Source organism: Ascaphus truei, chromosome 3 (assembly GCF_040206685.1).
Source record: "Ascaphus truei isolate aAscTru1 chromosome 3, aAscTru1.hap1, whole genome shotgun sequence".
NCBI classification, from domain to species: Eukaryota; Metazoa; Chordata; class Amphibia; order Anura; family Ascaphidae; genus Ascaphus; species Ascaphus truei.
Window position 1 is genome coordinate 231547026 of NC_134485.1, and position 27531 is coordinate 231574556.

Sequence of the window (27531 nt, forward strand, 5' to 3'; positions counted from 1 at the left end):
GACGTCACCACCGCCTAGCCAAAGAGCAGTAGTATATCGACGTTCTCGCGAGATTCCCAAGGCATTGGTGCCGTCTATCAGCCTCTCACGGTCTTTCCCTCCTGTGGGGGTGGAGGGGAAATAAGGGGAACAGTTTGTTGCGCGCGCAGGTCCTGTTGGCTGCGTCATCGCGTCACGAGACCGGATCCCGGAAGCGAGCCGGGACGATGTGAAGCGGAGCTGAGGGGGGCACAACAACAATAAAGCGCGGATTCCTCAGCGCCCTCCGCGACACACACAGGCGCCTCATAACTCGGGGAGCAGAGCAGCTCGGGCGGGGGGCCGCACTGACGTCACCCCGCGCGGTAACTGGTGGAACCGCTGTAACGGGCTCTGACACGTCATTACCGGGCTGTTAGTCTCGCGCCCCTCCGCGGGCCGGGGTGAGGAGGCAGAGCCCCGGAAGGTGTGTATGTGAGGCGTAGGAGGAGGGGAAGACAGCGGCGCCGGCCTCCAGTCCTCCCCCCTCACAGATCATGGAGCCGGAGCAGTGACAGCCTCCCGCATACGGTAAGAGGCAGACTGGGTAGAGAGCAGTGAAAAGACCTCGAGGGGGACGAGGGGGACGGGGGGGGGGGGAGGGACAGGCAGTGAGGGGGACGGGGGGGGCGGCCAGTGAGGGGGCCGGGGGGGGGGCGGGCAGTGAGGGGGACAGGGAGGGCGGGCAGTGAGGGCGACGGGGGGGGGCGGGCAGTGAGGGGGACGGGGGGGCAGGCAGTGAGGGGGACGGGGGGGGCGGGCAGTGAGAGGGAACGGGGTGGGGGGCGGGCAGTGAGGGAACGGGGTGGGGGGCGGGCAGTGAGGGAACGGGGGGGGGGCAGTGAGGGAACGGGGAAGCAGTGAGGGGGACGAGGGGGGGCAGTGAGGGGGACAGGGGGGGCTGGCAGTGAGGTGGAACGGGGGGCGGCAGTGAGGGGGACGGGGGGGCGGGCAGTGAGGGGGGGGCGGGCAGTGAGGGGGAGCAGGGTGGGGGGCGGGCAGTGAGGGGAAACGGGGGGGGGCAGTGAGGGAACGGGGGGGGCAGTGAGGGGAACGGGGGGGGGCAGTGAGGGGAACGGGGGGGGGGCAGTGAGGGGAACGGGGGGGCGGGCAGTGAGGGGAACGGGGGGGCGGGCAGTGAGGGGAACGGGGGGGGGCGGGCAGTGAGAGGAACGGGGGGGGGGCGGGCAGTGAGAGGAACGGGGGGGCAGTGAGGGGGACGGAGGGGGGGGTGCAGGAGAGGGCAGTGAGGGGGATGAGGGGGGGGCAGGAGGGGGATGAGGGGGGGCAGGAGGGGGATGAGGGGGGGGCAGTGAGCGGGACGAGGGGGGGCAGGGGAGGGGGGGCAGTGAGGGGAGGGGGAACGGGGGGGGCAGTGAGGGGGACGGGGGGGCAGTGAGGGAAACGGGGGGGCAGGAGGGGGATGGGGGGGCAGGAAGGGGATGAGGGCAGGGGCAGTGAAGGAAACGGGGGGGCAGTGAGGGAAACGGGGGGAGGGACGGGGGGCAGTGAGGGGAGAGCCAGTGAGGGGGACGGGGGGGGCAGGAGGTGGATGAGGGGCAGTGAGGGGGACCGGGGGGCAGTAAGAGAAACGGGGGGGCAGGAGGGGGGGCAGTGAGGGGAATGGGGAGGGGGCAGTGAGAGGGGAGGGGGGGCAGGAGGTGGATGGGGGGATGAGGAAGGGGCAGTGAGGGAAACGGGGGGGCAGGAGGGGGGCCAGTGAGGGGAATGGGGGGGGGGCAGTGAGAGGGGAGGGGGGGCAGGAGGTGGATGGGGGGACGGGGTGGGGATGAGGGGGGGGAGGAGGGGGCAGTGAGGGAAACGGGGAGCAGGAGGGGGGGCAATGAGGGAGACCGGGGGGGCAGTGAGGGACGTGGGCGATGAGGGGGTGGGCGGGGGGGTGACTGAGGGAAGTGGGCAACCGGCGGGGGGCAGTGGGGGTGACCTGGGAGGAGGGGGGGGGGAGAGAGAGCTGGTGGTGGCATTGAGGGTGACCTGGGGGAGGGGGCAGTGAGGATGACCTGGGGGGGAAAGGGGCAGTGAGGGTAACCTGGGGGGGAAAGGGGCAGTGAGGGTGACCTGGGGGGGAAAGGGGCAGTGAGGGTGACCTGAGGGGTGGGGAGGAGAGAGAGCACAGTGATAGAGAGACCGGAGGGACTTGAGTGAGGGCATTGAGAGATTTGACAGGTCTGAAGGGATCGGTGGTGGAGGCTGGATTCTGTGACATCTGCTGGCACCTGCTTTTGGGCCCTGTCTGATCCCTGCTGAGTGTGTCGTGTAGACATGATTCGTAGGAAATTCTGTGCCATGCTGCACATTTCCACTACTTGATATAAAACCATTTAAGGTTCTGTCAAGGCCTTTCTTTAGGATTATTGTGCCATTTAAAGTATTTTGATTTGAATTTGCATGGGGTAATTGTTCTCGATTGGGATTGTGTTGAGGGGTTACATGACAAATATTGTGTATATGCCATTGTGTATCTTCTTTTCTTAGTCAAAAACTCTGCTACATTAAGTTTTGGGTGCCATAAACCATCTTCATTAACAATATGTGCCAATTGGAACAAGCTACTTATGGACCAATTTGAGAGGCTTTAGGAGATGAAAATGTTATGTACGAAGCTTTAAATATCAAGTTTATTTTCTATGCCTATATACATTGGCCTATATTTGATATGCTCCGTCAGGAATGTTTTTAGGTTTCTTCATATGAATATTTCCCGGACAAGTAGAAGGCATTTTGCAGCATATTGAATAAAGGGAGGGCCATTGTTCTTGGAGTAGATGCTCATGGCAAACCTTTTTGGTATGACCTCTTCTTGCTGTAGCTATTTTGCAGCTAGAGGGGCCTGTCATCCTGCTTTGCAATGCATGGCTGGACCAGCTGATACAATAATGATTAGCCTTTTTAATTTTGACTTTGTGTCCCTTTTAGTTGGCAGTTTTTGTTTACACCTCCCCAGCATCTACCCTTTGTGCTGAATTAAATGTCGCATTGATATCTTGAGTTATTTATATATTGTTCTCCCCACCAATACGGTTATACTGTGTAAATACAGTTCAAAAGCGTCGTTGTTCATTGGCCGTAAAATCATTTTGTCTGTATATAGAGTATTTAAGTTTTTTCTCCTTTGCCCAGTGATAAATATCTGCTACATAATTGATAATAGGTAGAACATTAACCAATCGTTGTGAAATTTGCTGAGTTTGTGAAAAATACACATTAACGAAGAACTTCTATCATATAGAGTCTTTCATTTTTTGATGGGTGGTGGTGTAGATTTAGTGGAATAATGAAATCCAATAAGCACTTCAAGGCAAAGTTGGTGGTGCAAACTTTGTGAAGGCAATATTCATTTACTGAAATAAGTATACATTTGTAGTATGTAGGTCTATTTCTTTAGATATTCTTTAAATGAAACTTCAGTTACATGAATCATTGGTCTGAACATAAAGGAATTACTTGTTGTGACTAACATTTGACAAACTATTGTTGTTATAGACCTGCATTCCTATGATCATGATTGTGTGGGAGGATCTTGTAAGTATTGTATAGTAATTGGAACATAAATACCGTATCCTATCCAGACAGTTTAAAATCAGATTTTGGTCCTTGAGTTTTAACTTTGGCAATCAAGTATTTCTAATGGAAGATCTCTGTACATGGTGACTTGAGGTAAACACAAACGTGACAGCCTCTGATGAATGGCACTGTTATTTTGAGGAGGTATACATGTGCACACACAGGTATTTTTGGGTGGTGCGAAATCTACTTCTGTTGCTCAACGGTATGCCGTGTGCGAGGTGAATCCAATAAGGGCCATTGTTATTTGCTGTTCTTGCATGATTTATTCTAGACATTTAAATGCAAGGGTCAGTTTCACCCAACTGTGCAAAAGTAGATTTATTAGTCTGACTCAGTTCTAATTATATTGCGCCCCTTCAGAACGAGACTGAGAGTCACAAATAGTTACAGTTCACTTCATGTTTAATGGATATGCTTAGAACTGGTTTTGCTAAAGTTTTGCCTCACAAAATAACAATTTTTGCAAGCAGAACTGACTTTTATTAGAGTAAGCTTTTAAGGCCTCATTTGTCGGCGTCTTCAGATAAATTAAACCAGCGCTTTTTTTGAAAGCTGTGTGTAAAATCTGTAAAATGGAAGTGTGTTGTTTTTAGTTGTCCTATAGGGACATATTTATGAAGTTGTGCTAGTCCGTACGACGCTGTCTATGCCGGACCATGCCGTTTGGACCATTTCAAGTGAATGTTCCCTAAATGGCCATGTTTACTTATCTGTGCTGCAAAAATGTCTTCTGGAATAGCAGTGCTTGGTAAATATGACCCATAGTCCCTCTGTATGGTTGTCCTGGGCTGATGATAACACTCTTACAATATGGTCAATATTAGAACAGTTCTTTGGCAGGGTGGGAAGACTTGGGTGGAGTAGAAGAACAATGGGCAAGCTTAAAAGAAGCAATCAGGGGGAAAAAAACCATAGGCCCTGTATGAGCAAAAACATGGGAAAGAGGACGTCTTTTAGTTCTCAATAGATGTTGCTTAATGTTAAAGGCGTCAAACATAGTGTAAAGGACGAATTAAAAGTTTAAATGGAAAGAGCAGAGGATGAATCATGTTTATCACCAGTCTCATAGCACGCATAAAAATATAAATTAAACTTTGTTTCTTTTTTTGCTTATATGGTGATATACCAAGAAGGCATCGTTTTTCGTGCATCCTGTGAAAAATCCTATTTATAAAATATGCTCCGCATTTCTGCAGGTCTGCGAATTTTAAGCATCTCGGATACTTCCAGTATGTTAACCTGTTTCACCAATAATTGACTCATAATTACAATGCAAACAGTGGACAAAACAAAAGTAACAATTCAACTCTGGTTTTGAGGGCTGGCAAACAGTCTGGTCATAAACACATTAGATAAAACTAGTATAAAAAAACTCGGGTTTTGTTTACTATGGAAAAGTGAAAAATATTTTAAAATACTTAAACTCCCCCTCCCGGTGTCAAACGGCTATATTTCACCTATGAAACATGCCACTGTTCTTTGTTCACTTCCCTCCTATGTGGCACTACTTCTTTAAATAGCCATCCCCCACTAGCACCAAATGGGGTAAATTACGCATTTGATACAAACCAGAGTAAACCCGGCAATAAGTAAATGTAAAGTAGCTTTCACAGCTCAAATGTGACAAAGCGAGGATAGATCCTGTCAGATCCCAGGTATAGCCATCCTTAGTATAGGGTTATTCAATAAACTGTGATAGTTCCAATCAGGGCACTATCACACTGAACCCTCCCATTGACGTCAAACTGACCTTCAAACACAAAACTCTACATAGCTGCGGGGCTTGGAGTATATTAGAATAAAGTTATTTCAGTTGTTTGGTTCCAGCCTTTTTTCTATTACAGCACCAATCTTGGCTGCTCTTTGTTAGGGGGGAGATAGAGACAGGGTTAATTCGTGATGAATCCTTTGGAGCTAAACCATATTAGTTTAAGCCTTCGGGGACCTCCTGGTTCTTGGTGCCGGTGTTCTCCCATTTCGGGGAAACAATGTCTGCTGAGCATGAGCCATTACGAAACTGCAAGGGATGAAATTGTGACTTCCTAATGTATAACCACAGGTGCCTCCTTAAAAAATGATGTGCGCACAGACACTATGAAATGGAAATGTATTGGGAAACGGGGAGGGTCCCCCCCGTCCCCCCGATTCGAACCCTAATTTAAAAAAAAATATATGTATGTGTGTATATATATGTATTTCAGTTTATGAATAGATTACTGCTTCAAATCCCACATAGCTGTTCTAATACGCCCATATATTTACAGTCTCCTCCTAATTTATAATCGCAGTCGACAAGTATAAATCTGCCTCCATTGAGTCTCTTCCAGAACATCTTCTGGTTGTTATTATTTATTTATAAAATATTTTACCAGGAAGTAATACATTGAGAGTTACCTCTCGTTTTCAAGTATGTCCTGGGCACAGAGTAAAACAAAATAATACATGGTTACAAATACAGTTACATAAATGAACAAGGTATACATTATATAGAAGACATTGCATGCACAGCTAAAGAAAATATATATTATGAGCGTATGAAACAGTTACAGACCAGATTAAAGTGTGAGACAGCCTTAGATTTGAAAGAACTTGGATTTGGTTACCAGAAAAGTATATCATGGTTTAGATGTACAGTGGCTTATATGGATTTAAAGTAAAATATTTACTGTTCCACCAATTAGACTTTTAGTGATGGAAAGGAGTAGACCAGTTCAGATATTGATGTGAATGTGACTCAATAGGTAAATTCTGTTTTTCTCGATTTGAAGGGAACATGACTGGTGGAGTGACAAGTTCAGCACTTGGGCAAGTCTTTAGCATACTTATTGGTGACTAACAGATGACAGGATAGAAGTATGCCTTTTTGCATATTACACAAAGGAAGTATTTAGGTGAATTTAGAAGCTGGTGAATATGAACTAAAATTAAATGTTAAAGTGCACAATTTTGTATAGAAGGGCCACAAAATCTAGGATACAAACACAATGAAATCTAGGATACAAACACAATGTCCATAACACTTTAGTTGGCCCTGAAACCTTAAAATTAACTTTGAGTAACGTTCTCTAACGTTCTCCTCAAAGTAACTTTATGATTTTGTGTGTGTGTGTGTGTGTGTGTGTGTGTGTGTGTGTGTGTGTGTGTGTGTGTGTGTGTATATAGAAACGTTTGAGATCCCTTGAACTAAAATACATCTCAATATATCTTGTTTACAAACATTGTTGTCAATGACATCAAATGCCAACATTCAACACATTTAACATGTCACTTGTATTAGTATATACAGTATGTGTTCTACATGGTACAGCTCCATAACAGGGCATTACATAACAAATAGAATAACTTCGGAAATGTCTGGGAAGGGAACAGTATTTGTCAATTACAGTATATGGTTAGAAAAGCAAAACCTTTGCAATTAAGAATAATAAGAAAAGTGCTGTATTAATAAAAAAACAGTGTTTACGTTTCATTAAAATTGTTTATAAAATTAAAACAATTATTGCATACATATGTATACGTACACATTTAAAAAAAATGTATTTATACAGGAAAAGGGAGTGGTGATAGGGAATGATCAACTAGAGGCCATACTAATGAATGAAATAATCGATAATAGTAATAAGTGGGTGCAATCTGTGAACTGAAAGAGAATTAGTAAAGTGATGAGTACACTGGACAGTGTGCTCGAAAAAGAATTCACTTAAGTGCACACCACTAACAATATAAAATATAACTTTTAATAAGGATTTACTTCAAACATATATTACCGAATGTGAGTGTAACGCTAATTAAAAAGTAAATTTATGAATAGTTAAACGATGTACAAATAAAGTCCCTACCTAGTAAATGCTCTGACAGTGTAATACTTTTCAGAGATAGGAAATCATTGGCTTTATTCAGTGTTGATGGCAGTAGCCTTCAGAGACTGAGAGCAAGACACAGTAACATACCTTACTAATGTTGTTAATTATATACTCACCAAAGAGCAATTCAATGGTGAAAACTTTAGATTTTGAGTGTGGCTGGTTAAGTCATTATACCATATCACCCCTCTTCCCCCATAAGGGAGAGGGATATAACAGGAGCAATACCCTGCCTTGCGATATATAAGGTGTAGATGGATATAAAAGTAATCACCAAATATCAGCTAACATACCTCTAGTTAAGTAAATATATCAGGGCAAAAATATAAAGCCGAGGATAATGGTTAAATATAATAAATCGGTTACAACTGTCAAGCTGAATTAAGCCAGCCATAAACCATCAAGCTATAATTGAGCATTGGCTCCAGCACAGACCGTGAAACCTATCATTAGGAAGCTCTAAATAAGCTCAGTAAGATTCCTGTCATTAATATCTAAATGATAAGGCAGCGGTGCGCAAACTGGGGGGCGCGCAAGTTCTTTTTTTGAGGGGGGGGCGGGGTGTAGTGGGCAGTTGCAGAGGTCCCGCGCTCTTCCCCAGGGCATTTAAATTGAATGCCGGGGGATCGCGCGCAGCCTCTACTTACCGGGATTCAGCCGGCTTCAGGACGTGTGACGTCATGGCTGCCCTGGTAACGTGACGTCAAATGATGCCGCGGGTAACGTGACTTCACACGACCCTGCAGCGTCATTTGATGCCGTGCGAGGTAAGGCGGGGGCGGCCAACGGAGGAGGTAAGGCAGGGGGGCGCTGCAAAAAAAATGTGAGCGCCCCTGTGATAAGGTATAGTGGTATGAATCATAATGCTCCAATCAACTGAATACTTGTAACTGTAAAAACTAACACAGCTCCATAACGGAGGCTGATGACATCCCAATCGCGCAAAATGCCCATGCGCAAGGACATAGACTCCATACCACTCTAATTGCACAAATGCGCATGTGCAAGGAGATAGACTCCATACCACTCTAATTGCACAAATGCGCATGTGCAAAGAGATACTCTTTGCTAGGTACATCATGCGACTGTGCTTGCTTAAGGAGATATACTCATCTCAGAACATATATGAATGCGCATGCATGAGGAGATAGATTAATTTACCCCTACTTAGCATGCAAATGCGCATGTCTGAGAAGATAAACGACTTTTCCTCTTACTGTTCCTACTAATGCGTGAGGAGATGGTGTCCTTCCAGAGCTGACTAGTGCTAGAAGAAGTTATAGTACTAATATAAGCTCTTCCCTTCATCTTAACCCAGACAAGAAGTAAGCTAAATGCACATACAATGTCTGCTTCCTATGATTGTTATAGAACGCAATGATGTCAATGCTAATTGTGTGTGTGTGTGTGTGTGTGTGTGTGTGTGTGTGTGTGTGTGTGTTCAACACTGAATAAAGCCATGATTTCCTATTACTGAAAAGTATTACACTTTGTTAGAGTATTTACTAAGTAGGGACTATATTGGTATATCGTTTCACTACTGATTGATTTAATTGTTACACTCATATTCGGTAATATGGTTTAAGTAAATACTTATTAAAAGTTATCATTTATATTGTTAGAAGTGTACATTTAAGTTAATTCTTTTTCGAGCACACTGTCTAGTGTACTCATTACTTTACTGATGATATATACAGGGTTAGAATCAGGGGGTTCCCTAGAGCTGGACTGCATTATTTTCAGCCATGGAGAACTCCCTATTGTCTGGGTTACTTAGGCCTGGGACATGGTGCAGGGAGCGGCGCTGGGCAGCGCTGACGCTCTTGTTCTTCTACTCAAGCAGGAGATTTTTCTTGTCCCTGCATGAGCGTCAGCGAGCGCGCTTGTGTGCCGGGTGGGAGGCTTTCGGGAGGCGGTCCTGGAGGCGGATAGGGTGGCGGGGCTAGTGCGCCACGTCACGGCGCCGACGTCACGGACTGCCATTGGCTTCTCTCAGTCACTTGACCGGCCCTGCGCTTGCTTGCATGAGCGGCAAAATTTAAACTTGCCTGTCTCCTGCATTTCCACACGCCTCCGCACGCCTGTGGAAGCGTGCGGGAGCGCCGTCTAAAGCCGCGCTGATAGGGATAATGTTTCCCCTCAGCGCGGCTCAGCACGGTCTTTTTGACCATGTTCGAGGCCTAAGTGGTGAAGTCTCTGCTCCAGGGGAAACAATATGTTTGTAGAAATCTCACAGCTCCTTCACAGAGCAATAATGTCATCAGTTATCCATTTAAATGCACTGGGGAAAGCAGGAAGTAATTCAGGTGTAGAGATACTCACTCGGTTAAATGAAAAAGGGTTTTTTTTGGACCATTTATTGAATATATAAAGATTGACAGAGCACAAAGTTTCAGGGTGTTACCCCTTCCTTGGGTTTAAACCATGAAGTAATGCCAGTAACTTAACTGGTCAACTGGCAAGTATCTTCCCCCCCCTCCCCCCCTTCTCCACTCTTACAAAAACAGGGGGAAAAATATATATATATATATATAATGTATATATGCAATACGATACCATTTGAAGACGAATATCCAAGGCAGCACTCCAGGTAAGTGGACAAAAGAAATTTGTATTAACAAGACATCTTATCCAATGTTTCGGTCCTCGTGCGGGATCTTTCTCATCACCTTGAGAGAGGTCCCGCACGAGGACCGAAACGTTGGATAAGATGTCTTGTTAATACAAATTTATTTTGACCACTTACCTGGAGTGCTGCCTCTTATATTCGTCTTCAAACGGTATTGTATTGCCTATTTTATACCATACAGGATTTGCACCCACATTGTTTCTACCAGACGGAATGCCTATTGTTCTGCACCATCGTGTGTGTGTGTGTGTGTGTGTGTGTGTGTGTGTGTGTATATACACACACGCATATACACACGTACGCATGTACACATGTACACATATACACACGCACACACACACACGTACACACACGCGTACACACACGCGTACACACACGCGTACACACACGCGTACACACACGCGTACACACACGCGTACACACACGCGTACACACACGCGTACACACACGCGTACACACACGCGTACACACACGCGTACACACATGCACACGCACACACACACATACGCACACGCACACGCATACACACACACATACATACACACACACATACATACACACATACATACACACACACACATATATACACACACACACACAATATACACACACACACACTACATACACACACATACATACATACACACACACATACATACATACACACACACATACATACATATACATATATATATATATATATATATATATATATATATATATATATATATATATATATATATATATATATATATATATATATATATATATATATATATATATATATATATATATACATATATATATATACATACATACATACATACATACATATACACACACTTTTAGCTGGATTGCTGCTTTAATATAAGATATTATGAAAAGAGCAACAGCTCAAGTGCTGTAAGAAATAGTTTGTCTTGGTCTGGGTGTACGACTGTACATCATTTTAACCTAGTCATATTTTTCCTTGGGATACTATATTGCCTCATTTGTTCTGAGTAGAAAATTACTTACTGCTGGTACTGAGCAGTTTTGAGAATTTCATTAGGGCTTTGCTCTTTTTCTTGATATGCCAAGAGAGTAATGTTTTTCTTTTCTTTCCATAACATGTCACATATATTGTGGTACATCAGTGCGTCTGTTGAACTATAAATGAAAAAAAAGAAAAATTAAAGTTCTGCTTTGTCCTGTCCAATTTTATATAGTTATTGGCTCCTTTACAATCCTTTCAATGGCTGTGTTACCTGCAGCACTTTGGGTTACAACATATTGCAGGTGTTATGTACAAAGAATATGCGGGCAATACAGACATACAACCATTTATAATTCTTGCAAAGCACAAAAACTGTGTGTGCCGAGCACGCGCGTTTTAAGTGAAACTTCTTCGTCTCTTGTCACTGTTTTCTCACAAAGTGTATTTGTGATGGTAATTTTTTTTTAAATTAAAAATCAAAACACAATTTCAATGACAAAACGCAAAGAAGTTTGACTTAGAACGTGCGTGCTCGGCACGCATCCGGTTTTAGCTATTTGCACTTCTATATACCAGCTGTGAATTCCTTGTGTGTGTGCGACTGCTGGAGTGAGTGCACAGGAGGGTGTCTCGACGCATTGTTAATTTTGTTGTCATGGCTATGCTGTGGGTTTCAGGAAGTGCAATTTGTATGACCAAAGGGTGAGACCTTGAACGTTAGAATGGATAGATTGGTTAATACTGATCTTTCTTCTGTTTTCAGTTACAAATAAGACGTGTGTATTTTAAACACGCAGTCCAAGCAAAAATTAAAAATCTTTTTTTTTTAAAATGCAACCTTTTGATTACCTTTATTAAAAACAATTAACTAAGCTGCCGATTGATTTGTTCTCCCCTAATCAGTAAAATCCTGCTTCCCAGGATTTACTTATAAAATATTTTACCAGGAAGTAATACATTGAGAGTTACCTCTCGTTTTCAAGTATGTCCTGGGCACAGAGTTAAGATGACAAATAATACACGGTTACAAATACAGTTACATAAGTGAACAGGGTATACATTATATTCAAGACATTGCATGCACACTTAGAGAATATATATATATTCTATATATATATCTATATATCTATATATCTATATATCGTATGTAACAGTTACAGACCAGATTAAAATGTGAGACAGCTTTAGTTTTGAAAGAACTTAAACTGGTGAGTCTCCGATAGATTGTTCCAGTTTTGGGGTGCACGGTAAGAGGAGAAACGGCCGGATACTTTGCTGAACCTTGGGACCATGAACAGTCTTCTGGAGTCAGATCTCCGATAAGTGCTGCATGTGGTAGGGGTGAGGTGCTTGTTCAGATAGACGGGTAGCTTGCCCATAAAGAATTTAAAGGCAAGACAGGAAAGATGAACTTTACGCCTAGACTCAAGTGATGACCAATTTAGTTATTTGAGCATTTCACAGTGATGTGTGTTGTAGTTGTATTGGAGAACACGGCATATTGAATTGTAGAAGGTGTCCAGTTTGCTAAGGTGAATTTGGGGTGCCGAGTGTATACTATGTCCCCATTGTCCATAATTGGCATTGGCATCTGCTGTGCGATATGCTTTTTGACCAGGGAGGATTTGTTCCTGTAAAGTACACCTAGTTTTGCATAGGTCTTGGTTGTCAGGGTATCAATGTGCATCCCGAATGTTAAATGGGAGTCAAACCATATGCCCAAGTATTTAAAACTAGTAACAGGAGTTAGGGTGGTGTTAGCGTTGGTTCTGATCTGGAGCTCAGTCATTGGAAGCTTTAAAAATGTAGCCTTGTTCCCAAATACCATTGTTAGTCTTGTCGGTGTTTAAAAACAGTTTGTTTTAGGAAATCCAAGTCTCAAAAAGTCAGATTGAAGTATGTGTTCAAGGTTGGAGAGGCTATGGCTGTGTGCATATAAGATTGTCATCTGCATACATGTGTATTGAAGCTTCCTTACAAGCTGTAGGAAGATTATTGATGAACACTGAGAAGAGTAGGGGCCCCAGAACAGAGCCTTGCGGGACACCACAGGTGATATCCAGGGGGTTGGAATTAGAGCCTGAGATGGTCACATGTTGGGATCTACCTGATAGGTAGGACTGAAACCAGTTTAAAGCATGTTTCCCTATTCCAGAGCACTGGAGTTTATTAAGCAAGATAACATGATCAACTGTATCAAAAGAATTTGCAAAATCTACAAATGGTGCACCAGTGAGTTGTCCCCGTTCCATTCCACACTGGGTCTCATTGCAAACTTTTAGCAGGGTAGTTACGGTGGTGTGATTGGGATGAAAGCCAGATTGGAATTGACTAGGGAAATTTGTCTTTGAAATGGCTGCCTTTCCGTCTCAAATCAATCTGCCAGTCAGTGTAACGGAGCAGCTACAATGTATTCTTATTTTACTATGTTAACATTATCTATTGTTAGAGTTTACAACTCAAACTGCTGAGAATATTGGCAACAAATGATCACACACAGGAAAGTGTTACATAGATCAAAAGATGCTCAGTATATTAAAACCCATTAAAAATGGCATTAAGCGTTGCATTTTAAAATAAAAAAGGTTGTATCTAATACTACAGAACTGATTTATTTATAAAAAAAAAACTGTAGGATATTGCTTGAATTGCTCCTTTAACAGTATGAATCTTTTCTGCATTAAGAGCACTCGTCAACTGTCACAAATCAGATTTTTTTTTTAAATATATAAATAATGCGCAATTGTTTACTGTTGTATCAGTTAATGGTTAAAGTTACCTTTGCTGTTTTCCCTGCCACCAAATGGCCATGTTAGAAAAAGCTAGATTTGTTTTTATTGGAACATAAAGAAGCATACTTTAAAAAAACAATTGTATTTGTGTATTACAAAATTGTCGTGGCTGTAAGTAACATTACGGGACAATAACTAGATATCTATAAATATTATTATGTAGGTGTACTTATTGTAAAAATATTTTTAGGCTAGGCCTTGATTATACCAGATGTTGGCGGGTGGCAGTGCGATCCGGTGACGTCACGCTCACGTTGCCGCTGAGCAGTATCTGATCATGCAGAGGACACGGAGGCGTGGCCATGAGCGTTTCGCCCTCATTGGCTGAACCGCTCGTGACGCGGCCGTCGCCTGCCAAGAATAAATTCCTCTGTCTCCTCTCCAGTCTGCCGCCCTGCAGCTCCACGAGGCGCGCACGTCGCTGAAGGTATATTTAGGTAAAGAGGATTTCTGCCGTTTGTTTTTAATTAAAAGCAAGCGGATACTTATTGAATATGTAAATTGGTTCCATCACTAACATAATCTGTACCTTTCTAGACATCATTACAAGTTAGTAAATGCAAAGTAAATAATTAGTTACTTGTGTTAAACAGATATCTATAGTTTGACGAGTTCTCAAACACCTTAAAGCAGCAAAACACCCCCTAAGAAGCCTATCCAAGTTCGACTTGTGACATAGCCCCCTTAGTTTTGTCACAAGACTTTGACAAGTGGACATTATATACCAGCTTTTAGGTTTTAATTGATCAGTTTTTCCCCCCCTTAAATTCACTTGACGTTTGAGTTTGCTGCGACGGATTAATAAATGTACGGTAACTGGTATGGCAAGAAAATTGACAGTGTCCAGCCTTATTTGTTTTGGTGCCGTGGCCGCTGGATGGCGCTGCAGCCGCCCTTGATCATGGCCTCGAAAACCGTAAGCGGCCCTGGGAGATTAACTCTGCAGGGTTCAAGCGTTAATCCTCCTGGGTCATCAACCGGCATAGGGAGTCTCGAAGAGCTGAGCAGAAAAGCAGTCTGTGTCCCTTATCAGCTAAGTTAAATGAGGCAGTCAGCAGTCAGTCCAGACTTTCCAGCCCTTTGATGTAATGCCCGACTATGGTTTTCTACGTCATGATGGGGAATACTAGAGGACCATATTTAGTCATCTAGTGTTCCCCCTCATGACGTACATACCAATATTCAGTTATCTACATCAAGGGGCAGGACAGACCGGAGTAAATTGCTTATCCCCCTTCATTACCTTAGTGACTGACTCCCCCACACCCCTGAAGGCCTAACCACTCACCCGGGGCAACTACGCCCACCCCAGCGCCAACAAATCGTACCCCACACACAGTAATGGGTAATAGTCCTTGTTCGGGGTACGGTAGGTGTAGTTGCCCTGGGGTTGATGGTTAGGCCCCCTAGGTGGGGGCGAAAGCACGAGTGGGTTAACCCCTTAATTACCTTAGTTGGGGAGGGGTTAATACCTGCATTACCGTGGCAGGGCCACAAAGGTGATGAAGGGGGGTTGTCATTTAGTCCGGTCCATCCTGCCTATTGATGTAGGTGACCGAATATCGTTATTTACGTCACAAGGGGGAATATTATAGGACCATATTCAGTCATAAAGGATGTTGAACAGGACATTTAAATAATTTAATTGCCTTGCCCAACGCCCTTGGTGACGTAGATGATGGAATAACCTATCCCTCTCATGACGTAGAAGTTCATATTCAGGCACCTACGTCATCATGGGGCAGGACAAACTAACTGCTTCAGAGCTGCTCTGGGGAGGCACGGAGAGAGACTGCTTCTGTCTGGGCCTCCTCTGCATAGCTCTATCCCACTGGCTGGACCAGTCGGATTAACGCTGCAGAGGTCTCGCTTTAATCCTCCCGGGGCCTCAAATGTCACTGTTTTTGGGGCAGCGGATGTGGTGCGGATTTGAACATGTTGGTCTGGGCACATTTGTATGACAAAATATTGTTTAATGAAAGCAATTCCCCCCCTCCCCCCTGTCAGAAGGCTATATTTTTTTTAATGAAAAAAGGCAGGATTTGCAATTTTTTCTTACACAGGAAATCATAGTGTTCCTAGGTTTTGTGTGTTACAAAAACCATGTGTTATAACCTTACGTGGCGTATAGGTTTGTTTATTTTCCAGCATGTCTGTTTTTTTTTTGTTTTTTTTGCTTGATGGCTTTATTGAAATGGAATAGTTAAAATAAATTAAAAAAATATATATTTCAGCACGCTTCCGCCAGCAAGCGCCAAACATGGTCAAGGCCTAAGGCGCACATCCTGTCCCCCTCGCTGCACTGGGTTCTGCAGGCCCATCTGTTTTGACCTCTTGTTCATTATTTCAACTTCTCATATCGCCTAAGCAAAGCACTGGGTTTTAAACATATCACTTGAAAGGGCAAGAGGAGATCATATACATATACACACTGACAATTCGCAAAGGCTGCTGCTTTAGAGGATCTTTTCACGTTAAATGGCCCACTTTTCTTTCATCATGGGTTGGATGCAGTGGGTCTCTGGAGCTGCACAGCGGTGGAGGTACTTGCTAAAATGGAGGTTGGCTTGACTAGGTTAACAGACTTGAATCATTTTTTTGATTAAAAGATGCAACTTGACTCCTTTTGTTAGAAGACAAATGATCAAAATGTAGAATTTCAGTAATAAAATTGCAAACCTGTTTGGGAGGAGGGGTAAGGGCTTTTGATTTCTTGATAGTAGTCTTCTACAGTATTTCGCTTCTTGTATTTTGTATTTAACCTACATATCATGACTATTTGCTTAAAAAAACAAAACATATATTTTGTAGGTTTGCTGTCCATTTTGACGAAACTTCTCACTAGAGAAGTCCTTACAAGGCGTACATGAGAATAAGCAGATATTGAGGCATGCCAATGATGGTTTGAGAACACAGAGTGGAACAATCTGATCTATAATGCCCTAACCTAGAAAACAGAATGTTATATTTGAAATGTGATCTACAGTAGATTACAAGCATTTATTTTTATAAATCCTATAAGTAAAGTTTGTGAAGAAGCTGCAGAGCACAATGTGATGTACACTTGACAATGTCTTTGGACTCTACTGTGTAAGCATGCAATATTGGCAATTCAAAGCTTGCAGCTTTATCACGAAATGAAGCACATTTCCAAACATAGTTATAACACAACACTTCCTGGGTTTGCTCGCTTTTTAAAACAAAGGGTGGAAGGGCGTGTAATTACAATAACAATTTTCCTATAAAATGTTCGGGTTACGTTTTGTTTAAAAAAAAAATGAAAACTCTAATGTGAGTAACTTACTGTTATAGGAACAAAATAGCATGAAGCTACCCGGGCCGTGCTTACACATTATTGAAAGAGCGTCTCACAAAGATTAATATTTGATGTTTTTCTCTTTATGCATGTTTGGAAAGTGTAGAACTCTCCGTTCTGAGTGAATACTTTTAATGAGAAGTCGTAGTTGACTAAAAATAATTCTTGCTTACTGTGGTCATGGAGTTGTGCGTAAGAGGTTGATGGTAACCATTTCCCATTTTACCATCCTGCAAGAACAGTGTGGGGGGTAAACACACCAAACCTCCATCTGATCTGTCGTGGCGTTTAAAAATGAGATTTGGGTGGTCCTTGGTGCAGTACATTCCCACTGGGCTCATCCGCCACGAGTTTGCTAGGTACAAAGAAATGGTATTAGTGTTACTACATTGCACTAAGGAATAACCATATACTTTTAGTAAGCATGGTCAGATGAGTTGTTATAAATGCTGGCTAATATAAAAATGTTAAAGTAGACAGCAGTTCGAAGATTGTTAAATAAACAGGGATTCATTTGGAAGCCTATAAGCACGATATGAGTTCTAATATTAGAACAGCAATATTCAGATGACATGTCATATGTCCCAGTGGGGGAGTTTAAAGAACCTATCCACACTAAGCTGCTGACAAAATCAGGGTCCCCGAAATCGGATGTGAAGATTTTGAGCGGATCTTGGAGATCTTGGGTGATAACCTGGTGGTCAGAAAAAAATATAACGTGCACGTGTAACTTGTGCTATTCCTGTCCTCTCCACAGATAAAGGGCTGGATGTGGGATCTGCTACTTGTAATATTGGCTTATTATAAAACCATAATACGAAGTTCACAAAATAGAAATTAATTACAAGGAAAAAATTAGTCACTAATGCACAATAAGGAGATGTTTGTGTCCTTTTGTGTGAGCCAGTTAATTTATTTTCCTGGTCAACCCATGGCAGTGGTCACCAGTGGGTTAACTCCCACCCTGTAAGGCCGCACTTATAGTGACGGCGACGTCGCCCGAAAACAAATACATTGCCGCCGTCGTGGAAACTGGAAGCCAGCAAACTTTTTGATTTTTCAAGGGCTGTCTCGTCACGTGACGACCCTTAAACAAATCAAATTGACGGAATCCTACGACCCCGCCGCCTGGCGAAACATAACTTTCGCCGATGGCGACGAGTGACGTCACCCGCCGTGTCGCCATCGACGGCACTATAGGCACCTCCTAAGATAGGACAGACAACTCTTCACATGTAGGAGAACCTATAATTGGCCACACCTCTCCTTTCCAGGTAGTGTTTTTTTTTTTTATCTATCATACCAGCTTTGGTAGCGTTGGTATCTTTATTTATACAAGAGATTTTGGGGTTTACCTTGATTGCCTTTTTCAATCCTAACCCACGGGAGGTGTCTCTCTCTCTGTCTCTCCTCTCTCTCTGTCTCCTCTCTCTCTCTCTCTCTCTCTCTCTCTGTCTCCTGTCTCTCTCTGTCTCCTGTCTCCTCTCTCTCTGTCTCCTCTCTCTGTCTCGTGTTTCATCTCTCTGTCTCTGTCTCATCTCTCTTTCTCATCTCTCTGTCTCATCTCTCTGTCTCATCTCTCTGTCTCTGTCTCATCTCTCTGTGTCTCGTCTCTGTCTCGTCTCTGTCTCGTCTCTGTCTCGTCTCTGTCTCGTCTCTGTCTCGTCTCTGTCTCGTCTCTGTCTCGTCTCTCTGTCTCGTCTCTGTCTCATCTCTCTGTCTCGTCTCTGTCTCTCTCTCTCTCTCTGTGTCTCTCTCTCTCTCTGTGTCTCTCTCTCTCTCTGTGTCTCTCTCTCTCTGTGTCTCTCTCTCTCTCTCTGTGTCTCTCTCTCTCTCTCTGTGTCTCTCTCTCTCTCTCTGTGTCTCTCTCTCTCTCTCTGTGTCTCTCTCTCTCTCTCTGTGTCTCTCTCTCTCTCTCTGTGTCTCTCTCTCTCTCTCTGTGTCTCTCTCTCTCTCTCTCTCTGTGTCTCTCTCTCTCTCTCTCTCTCTCTGTGTCTCTCCTTCCCCCCCATCTCTCTCTGTGTCTCTCCTTCCCCCCCATCTCTCTCTGTGTCTCTCCTTCCCCCCCATCTCTCTCTGTGTCTCTCCTTCCCCCTCTCTCTCTGTGTCTCTCCTTCCCCCTCTCTCTCTGTGTCTCTCCTTCCCCCTCTCTCTCTGTGTCTCTCCTTCCCCCTCTCTCTCTGTGTCTCTCCTTCCCCCTCTCTCTCTGTGTCTCTCCTTCCCCCCCTCTGTGTCTCTCCTTCCCCCCCTCTCTCTCTGTCTCTCCTTCCCCCCCTCTCTCTCTGCCTCTCCTCCCCCCCCCCTCTCTCTCTCTCTCCCTCTCTCCCTCTCCCCCTCTCCCTCTGCGGGTGCTTCCCTGACAGGGGAAACCTAGAACAGGCTATGTGGCAAAAGCCACACAGGCAGCAGCAGCACACGCAGCGGAGGAAATGCTGCTGCATGGGGAACAGGATGTGTATGTCTCCCCTCTGCAGGAACAGAGGCAAATCAGCTGGCCACTTAAGCATCTGCACGCGCAGGGGCGCGCAGCATCTGCCTGAACTTCAAAATGTGTGTTTGGAAGCATACTCGTGTGCCCGTGACATCACTAAACTGTGTGACCAAACCAGCAAGTCTACAGGCAGTAAGCATGGAGCATTCAGTGCTGACCTTAACTGAACAAGTCACAGGACATGCTAAAGTTTTGAATTCACCTGAGCCTGGATTTAATAGCAACAATGGAATTTGCCTCTAAGCCCAAGGGGGAGTTAGTTAATTTATATTTTTGTTGCAAAAGAAAGACTGGTTCCAGTCAGGAAGTGGTTGGCAGACCAGTTGAGCCTGCGGTTAAGAGAGGTGGCCAGAAAGATTAAATGCTGCCTGCGACAAGTCAGCGCAGGAGTGCCAGAACTTCTGCAGGGGCTGCCTGAAAGAGGCAGCCAGAGAATCTGCAGAACCTAGAAGAATTTCATGGATAAATGTAGTTACACAGGGCATAGAGGTCACGTTGCCTCAGTCCAGAGCCAATGGTCACAAACGACTCAGATCCTGTACTAGTCTGGACAGGACAGTGATGGCATTATCAGAGGGTTCATAAGAAGATCAGTGCAGGATGTTTGAGTCTTCTGAAAAGGATGATGGACTGGATGTGTCCTCTTTTGATCTCTATCCAGTTCAGCCAATAATAAAAGCGATTAAAAGATATATTTTACAAATTGACAATAAAGATTCGCCTTCTGACATCAAAGATCGTGTGTTTGGAGGACGTCAAAGAAAGTCAAGGACGTATCCAGTCCACGAGGTTATCAAGGATATCATTAGAAAAGTATGGCCTGCCTAATAAGAATATTTCAATCAGTAGGAAATGTACACTGATGTTCCTTTGGAAGCAAGGGAGTCGGGTTGGGATAACCCTCCAAAGGTGGACGCAGCTATTCGGTTTGCAAGAAAAACGACATTGCTGGTAGACTATGCAGCATCTTTTTGCGATCCAATGGATAGATGCATGGAGAGGACATTAAGAGTAGTGGCTTACCGGACGCCATGGTGCCCGCTTATACTGCGTTGTGGACCCCTGCTCTGGGGTCATTAAAAGTTTGTAAAAATACTTTTTATTTATATAAAAACTGCATCAAATAGTTCACATGTCTCATATAATGGATTAGCCCATGTAAGTCTGAAGTGTCTGAAAATAGCCCAGGTAATATATAGTTTTATTTTTAAATCCTAGAACGAGTGTGTGCACAACAGAATCAGGACTGTTTCTATGATTTAAAAATACCCTAACCATGCATTAAAAAGAACTGTTATCTTTGAATCAGGGTGTCCATGCATTAAAAAGAACTGTTATCTTTGAATCAGGGTGTCTGAAAAGGGGAAAATTGTGACCAATCATAAACCTTGTGTTTTTTTTTTTTTGCACAGAAAATGCAGGAAGGGTCGGAAGACCATAACCACTGGAGGGCTTTCTGAGTCCCACCCTCTTTTGAGCCTTGGTCCAGCATCAATCCTGGTAATGGCGCAGAGCAGTCAGCATCTTGACATCCAGGTATTACATGATCTTCAACAGCGCTTCCCTGAGATTCCACGGGATGTGGTGTCTCAGTGCATGCTGCAGGTATGTGGTAGTGTGATGAAACCATATAGCCATAGAGCCATCTGTATTTTGTGTCTTTTAAAAGGTGCAGCTCCACTTAGCCTTGCCAAAATAATTCATTTTATTGTATTGTTGGTTGCACAAAATGGCCTTACTTGCTTCATCATTTTGACATTCTCAATTTATTTTCTATTTTTAAGACATATGGCTTCATAGAGTACAAAACACTTTTTGGTAGAACTCTTAATCACTGCGACTGCGACTGGAATTGTTGCTGAATCCTTTATTTAGTTGGGAACCCCCAATACAAACAGCATGTACTCTATTGGAATGGGTCATTTGGTCGCGACTAAATTCCTGCCGGCATTAAACCGCAGAAACACCCTCGGCCGCAGCTGCTCCGCCGCCAGTTGCTTCGACGAAAGTTAAGTTTTAGGGTGGGGGGTTAACTTTAGGGGTTTTTGTCGTTAGGGTGGGGTTTAACTTTAGGGGTTTAGTGGTTGGGGTTGGGGGTTAACATTACGGGTTTTAGTGATTAGGGGTTAAGGATTTCAGGGTTTTAGTGGTTAGGAGTTAAGGTTTTTAGGGTAATGTTGGTATTAGGGCGTTTTAGGGTAAATGACAAGGTTAGTGACTTGCCTAAGCGGCTGGCGGTGAGCAGCAGCTAAATGCCGGCGGTCATTTGGTCGTGGCGAAACGACAGTGATTAAATGCCCTAGACTACCTATTCTGTTATATGTATTCTTTTTCTTTTCTGCAGTAAGCCTTTCTGGTATAATTATATTATAAGTTAGAAATAATAAATACATTCTGACATGGCTCAGTGCTTGTTGTTTTTTTGCCAAGTTGGACTGCCCCTTTAGACCGGCATAATATTTCTTGTGGTGTTGCTGTGAAACTCAGAGCTTGGGATATGCTTTGTGAAGCACTGCAAGGTAAATCATTAAACAGTACAGCTGGGGGTAAAGTTGAAATATCAAAAGGGGGGAAAAAAATCAGTTTTGATTTTAACACTGTTCTCCAAAGCACTTATCAAAAGTACCTGGCAATTAAAATAACCTCCATTGGTGCAAGCCGCAAAGGATTGCTGGAGAGAACGCTACCAGGGACAGTGGTAGATTTCTCTATTCCCGGGCATCAGACCTGTTGGTTTTGGAGCATTCTCCTAATCCATTTATAACCTAATGAACAAATTAAGCTTTTCAAATGGCACCTAATACAATTCAAACAAGCCAGAGTTTTTACTTCTCTTTGTAAAAATAGACAGTGTAATTGAGTATACAATGTCATTTGTTTATTTATGGCATAGCAATTAGCATTGTGCATGCTGAAATCCAGTTCTGACTCCTTGCATTTGAGAATTGAATTCCTCCTCCTGTATGTAGTGCACGCAGGCGACTGTTTCATGTAGATGGAAGTTTTGGCTGCCTTACTGTACGTTTCTAATCAATGCTTTAGGGCAAATTGTGAACCTTGGGAGGTGACAAGCCACAGTCATTAGCTTTTGTTTACAGTTTAGTGACTCAGCTAAGCAATAAAGTAAGCATTGATCAATAAATTTGAGCTGTATTAGGAATATTGGTACATTACAGCTTTGAATGTTGAAGCTTGAGGGTTGCAAGTCTGCTTCTGCCACTGACATGCTGTGGGTCAAAAATCTAATATGAGGTAGGAAGCGTGTTATAGTATATTTACTCATATGAAACACATTTGTGTGTCAAATTATTCATATGAAACGACTGATAGAAGATATATCATAAAAAGACATCTGCATTGTGTCCTGCTCAGAGCCATAACTTATCCCATTTGTGGGTTGGTAACTGCATATTTTGTTTGGCTATTTTATCACTAATTAAATTAAAACGCTAAGGATTTTGTGGGGGAAATGTCAGTTGTGAAAATGGTACCATTAATGTTTGCGTTGCATGCCCTGTGTCACATTCTATGTAATGTAATAAACGCTGTAATATCCGGAAACTGTTGATGGAATATCTTGTGCATCTCCTTTGGTCAATCTAATTCCGCGCGGTTCTTCATACTGTGCTTGATGTATCGTGGTAGTATTCTAATCCCACACAAAGGAGCTTCAGTCACTATATATTAGTTGTCCAAATAATTATTACTGGTTGCCTTTAAAATATTCAGATAAAGCATTTCAAAGCGTAGTACTTGTGACCTGTTCTGTTGTTTTTACATTTGTATGACCACTGCTCAGAAAATACAGGCTCACTTTGTTTTTGTTTTTTGTTTTTTTTAATTGTCTAACATCCATATTATTTGTGGAAGGCTTCAAGTAGCTGGTTCTAAATAAGACTTTCAGTTCAAAACTGTTAGTTATGACCTCTACTTGTCTGTTTTACTTAATACTATTTAGGAATAAGTACTTGGATTCACTTGAGCCAATGATTTGTCATTCAGACTGGTAATCACTGAATACAAATTGAAGCATTGAGTCAGATGTATTTGCATAATTTAATCCGTATGGGATTATGTCTGTAATGCATGTATTTGAGGATTGCCTGGCTGCAGCGGTTGTATAAATATAGTCACAACATGCTGTAAAATACATATTTTCTAAAACGTGGACGTTCAAAAATAAAATAATGTTCATTCTTTTTTTTTTTTTTTTTTTTTCCCTCGCTCATATTTTCAAGAACAACAACAACCTTGATGCTTGCTGCAGAGCCCTTGCACAAGAGAGCAGCAAATACCTTTATATGGAGTATCACAACTTGGATGAAACAAGAATGAACAGTAATCTTTTGCACATTAACCTTGGTATCCATCCAAGTACTAATTACCAGGCAGGTGATGGGGCTCAGGTAAACGGTCGCACACTGGTTCACAGTTCGAGTGATGGGCACATCGATCCACAACGCACTTCAGGCAAGCAACTTATTTGTTTGGTTCAAGAGCCCCATTCTGCCCCAGCTGTTGTGACAGCTTCTCCGAATTACAATCCATTCTTCTTGAACGACCAGAGCCGGAACATTGCAACCCCACCACCGCAACCTCTTCAGCAGTCGGGTGTCAACACGTCTGCTATGCAAGCCCCTCCGCCAACATATATGCACATACCTCGCTATAGTACAAATCCTATAACCGTAACCGTGTCACAAAATCTACCCTCTGGTCACAATGTGCCCAGAGCTTTACAGATACTTCCTCAAGTTCAAAGCAATCCCTATGGGACTCCTAGTTCTATATACATTAGACAGTCGTCGCAAAGTTCTCCAGGTAGGCAGGCCCCACAGAACACGCCGTGGCCTTCCTCCCAGCAGATTCCTCTTCCTCATTACAGTCCTTGTCCTCTTCCTGTTTATCCTCCTCAATGTTATCAACCTACACCGTATTCTTCTAAACAGCCACAGATTCCTCAGTCTGCTTTTCGATCCCCACCTACATCTCAGTGCACGTCTCCTTATAATTCACCACAGCATCAAGTGCAACCCAACCACATGAGCCACCAGACTTCCCATGCGTTTGTGTCACCCAGTCCACCAACTGTTCCACCTCACCCTTATCAACAAGCACCCCCTGCCTATCCAAAGCAGACTAGCCATTCAGTATCGTATCTTCCCTATGGACCTGGTCTGAACAAGGGATCTATGAACAAGATAGAAATCACTGTTGAAACGCCACAGAGACCTGGGACAGCAATGAATAGAAGTCCTTCGCCAATAAATAATCAATGTTCCCAAAGGAGTCAACATTCTGTGTATTCATCTACTACACGTTCATGCTCACCTTCCAGAGGGATATCTGGCCAACCAAAGGCCGTTCCGTACAGTGTTAACCCATTATATATTACATACACACAGCCACCCACCACCACGGGCTCTCCAAACCCTTCTCCGCGTGTCTTGGTGTCACAGTCCAACCCAACTGTTTTTAAAATTACTGTCGGACGTGCTCCTGCTGAAAATCTTTTAAATATTGTGGACCAAGAGCAGCATCCTGGGGCACCAGAGCCTATACAACCCATTTCCGTAATGCCAAATGCAGGTGGAGATAAAGGAGTCCCTAAATATAAGAGAAGCTGCAGTTCTGGCTCCGATGATTATGCCTATACTCAAGGTACATTTTTTTTTTTTTTATTATTTTTGCAGGAAAGAGTAGCCACACATTGAGCTGGTGGAAAATAGAATATTTGTAATTCACATAGAAGCATAAGTAAATGTTGTACCTAGCTTACTTGCCTTATCAAGGAATACATGAACAGACATGGTTGGGTTGGGTTGAAATATTCATTTAAGTGGGTCTTGTAACTTAGTATCTATGTTAAATGGACACGGACTCTTATGTTACGTTAGTGTTACATTAATATTGCTACCATGTTATGTAAAGAAGTCAAAACGATGCAGCAGTGCTTCCAAATGTCTCCTTTTATCTGTCACTGTTTCCAACTAGGTAATCAATTACCCCCAGCACTCATCTTGATTAGGGTTGATCATTGTCCTTTAAAACATGTCTTATTTGGTTGTCAAAATAGGTCTTCCTTTGGGGTCCTGCAATATTCTAGCTAAGGCTATTTTTCAATACATTTGCAAATACATAATTGCAATTTTTCTCATTTCCAATTCCTCTATCGGCAGAATGAAATCAAAATAGCCAATAAAGATTTCAGGATGTGTTGCCTTACCACTAGTTTTAAAACCAGAGACATAACATAAAACACAGACAAAGCTCAGTTTTTAGCACATCTAGTGAGACTCATACACGGTACAGTGCCTAAATATATATGGATAAATATCTAATAAGTAAATGGTCTTTTAGTTTGACATTTTTGGCCAAAATTGTTGTAAGCCCCTGAGCCAACGCCAAGGCAGACCACATATCAGGGGTCCCTAACGCTAATATAAATTCTTAATAACCTGTTTAATAACAGGAAGAATGATTTATAGTAAATCTGTCAATATTAGCTGCAAAGTTCTGTCTGACTGAAGCTTTTATTAACCTGTACATTACCAGGAAAAGCACTCTGTATTAGAGATGTCACAGCCAAACTGCAAGCAGGCAAGTTCCCCTGAGTGGAAGATGCTATGGAGTATTGACAGATTTACTATAAATCATTCTTCCTGTTATTAAACAGGTTATTAAGAATTTATATTAGCGTTAGGGACCCCTGATATGTGGTCTGCCTTGGCGTTGGCTCAGGGGCTTACAACAATTTTGGCCAAAAATGTCAAACTAAAAGACCATTTACTTATTAGATATTTATCCATATATATTTAGGCACTGTACCGTGTATGAGTCTCACTAGATGTGCTAAAAACTGAGCTTTGTCTGTGTTTTATGTTATGTCTCTGGTTTTAATGCATATTGCCATGCTCAGTAGCACTCCTCTGATACTCATGCTCTTATATATATGTTGTGGGTATTTTGGGGGTTTAATAGGAGCTTGTTAGGTGTCCAGTATGCCTTACCACTAGTGCCTCAACCAAACGAATACTTACCTTTGACACAAGGTGGTAGGGAAAGTTAAGGTGTAGTATATAGATGAGGGGGGAGCATGCATAAAAGTTTGAAACACTTACATGAGTAGACCCATTGGGTTTGAAAGATGTTATAGATAATATAATACATTTAGTAGAGGTTGCAGAGGCATTGCGCAGTCCCCCGGCATTTAATTTTAATGCCTTGGGGCAGAGCATTGGACCTCTGCAACCGCCTGCCCCCCCCCCCCAAAAAAAACTTGAGGCCCCCCCCCCCCCCAGTTTACGCACCGCTGGTGTAACCTATAGTCAACATGTATAGCTATAGATGTCGTATGGAAATCATAAGTTATGCACACCAGTCATTTTATATTCATGTTCTCCTATAGTGTATGTATATGTATATATCCAATATATAAATATGTATACAGTCACATACAAACATTACCATAGGTATTTACATATCAGCATGCATTTGTGTACGTACGTCAGATGTGACATTTAATATACTCATATTTGTATAATTTCATTGGTTTACTGGCACAAATGTCATAAAATGTGTTATATTTTTTTAAATGTTACAATATATTTGTAATCGCTAATATTGGGTAACTTTCTATCTTCGAACTGATCTGGCCCAACAAAACTGCTTGTTTTGCATTTTATATTTTTATAGCATCACCTAAATATGTAGTGCGTTAGAGAGGTGTTTATTATGAGTCGAATGTCTGCGTAATTTAATCCATAATCCATAGGGGATTATGCTTGTAATGCATGTTGCAGCCTAAACTACATATATAATACATAAACTACATATATAATAAAAGGACAAAACATCT

General features: G+C 42.9%; 1 protein-coding gene across 6 annotated transcripts in view; it reads left to right on the plus strand.

Moving 5' to 3' along the window:
- Positions 1 to 93: 93 nt before the first annotated feature.
- The window catches only part of TAB3 (TGF-beta activated kinase 1 (MAP3K7) binding protein 3), a 39913-nt gene continuing 12475 nt past the window's right edge, over positions 94 to 27531 (plus strand). For 2 of the 6 annotated variants that reach the window (XM_075590288.1, XM_075590289.1), the window contains exons 1-3: positions 94 to 549; positions 21086 to 21278; positions 23912 to 25334. In XM_075590288.1, the coding sequence (XP_075446403.1) occupies positions 21177 to 21278; positions 23912 to 25334 (1525 nt within the window). In that variant the 5' untranslated portion in view covers positions 94 to 549; positions 21086 to 21176. Of the gene's footprint in view, positions 550 to 14056; positions 14304 to 21085; positions 21279 to 23911; positions 25335 to 27531 lie in introns of all 6 variants that reach the window. The other 4 variants (XM_075590285.1, XM_075590290.1, XM_075590286.1 and 1 more) reach the window with 3 other exon arrangements.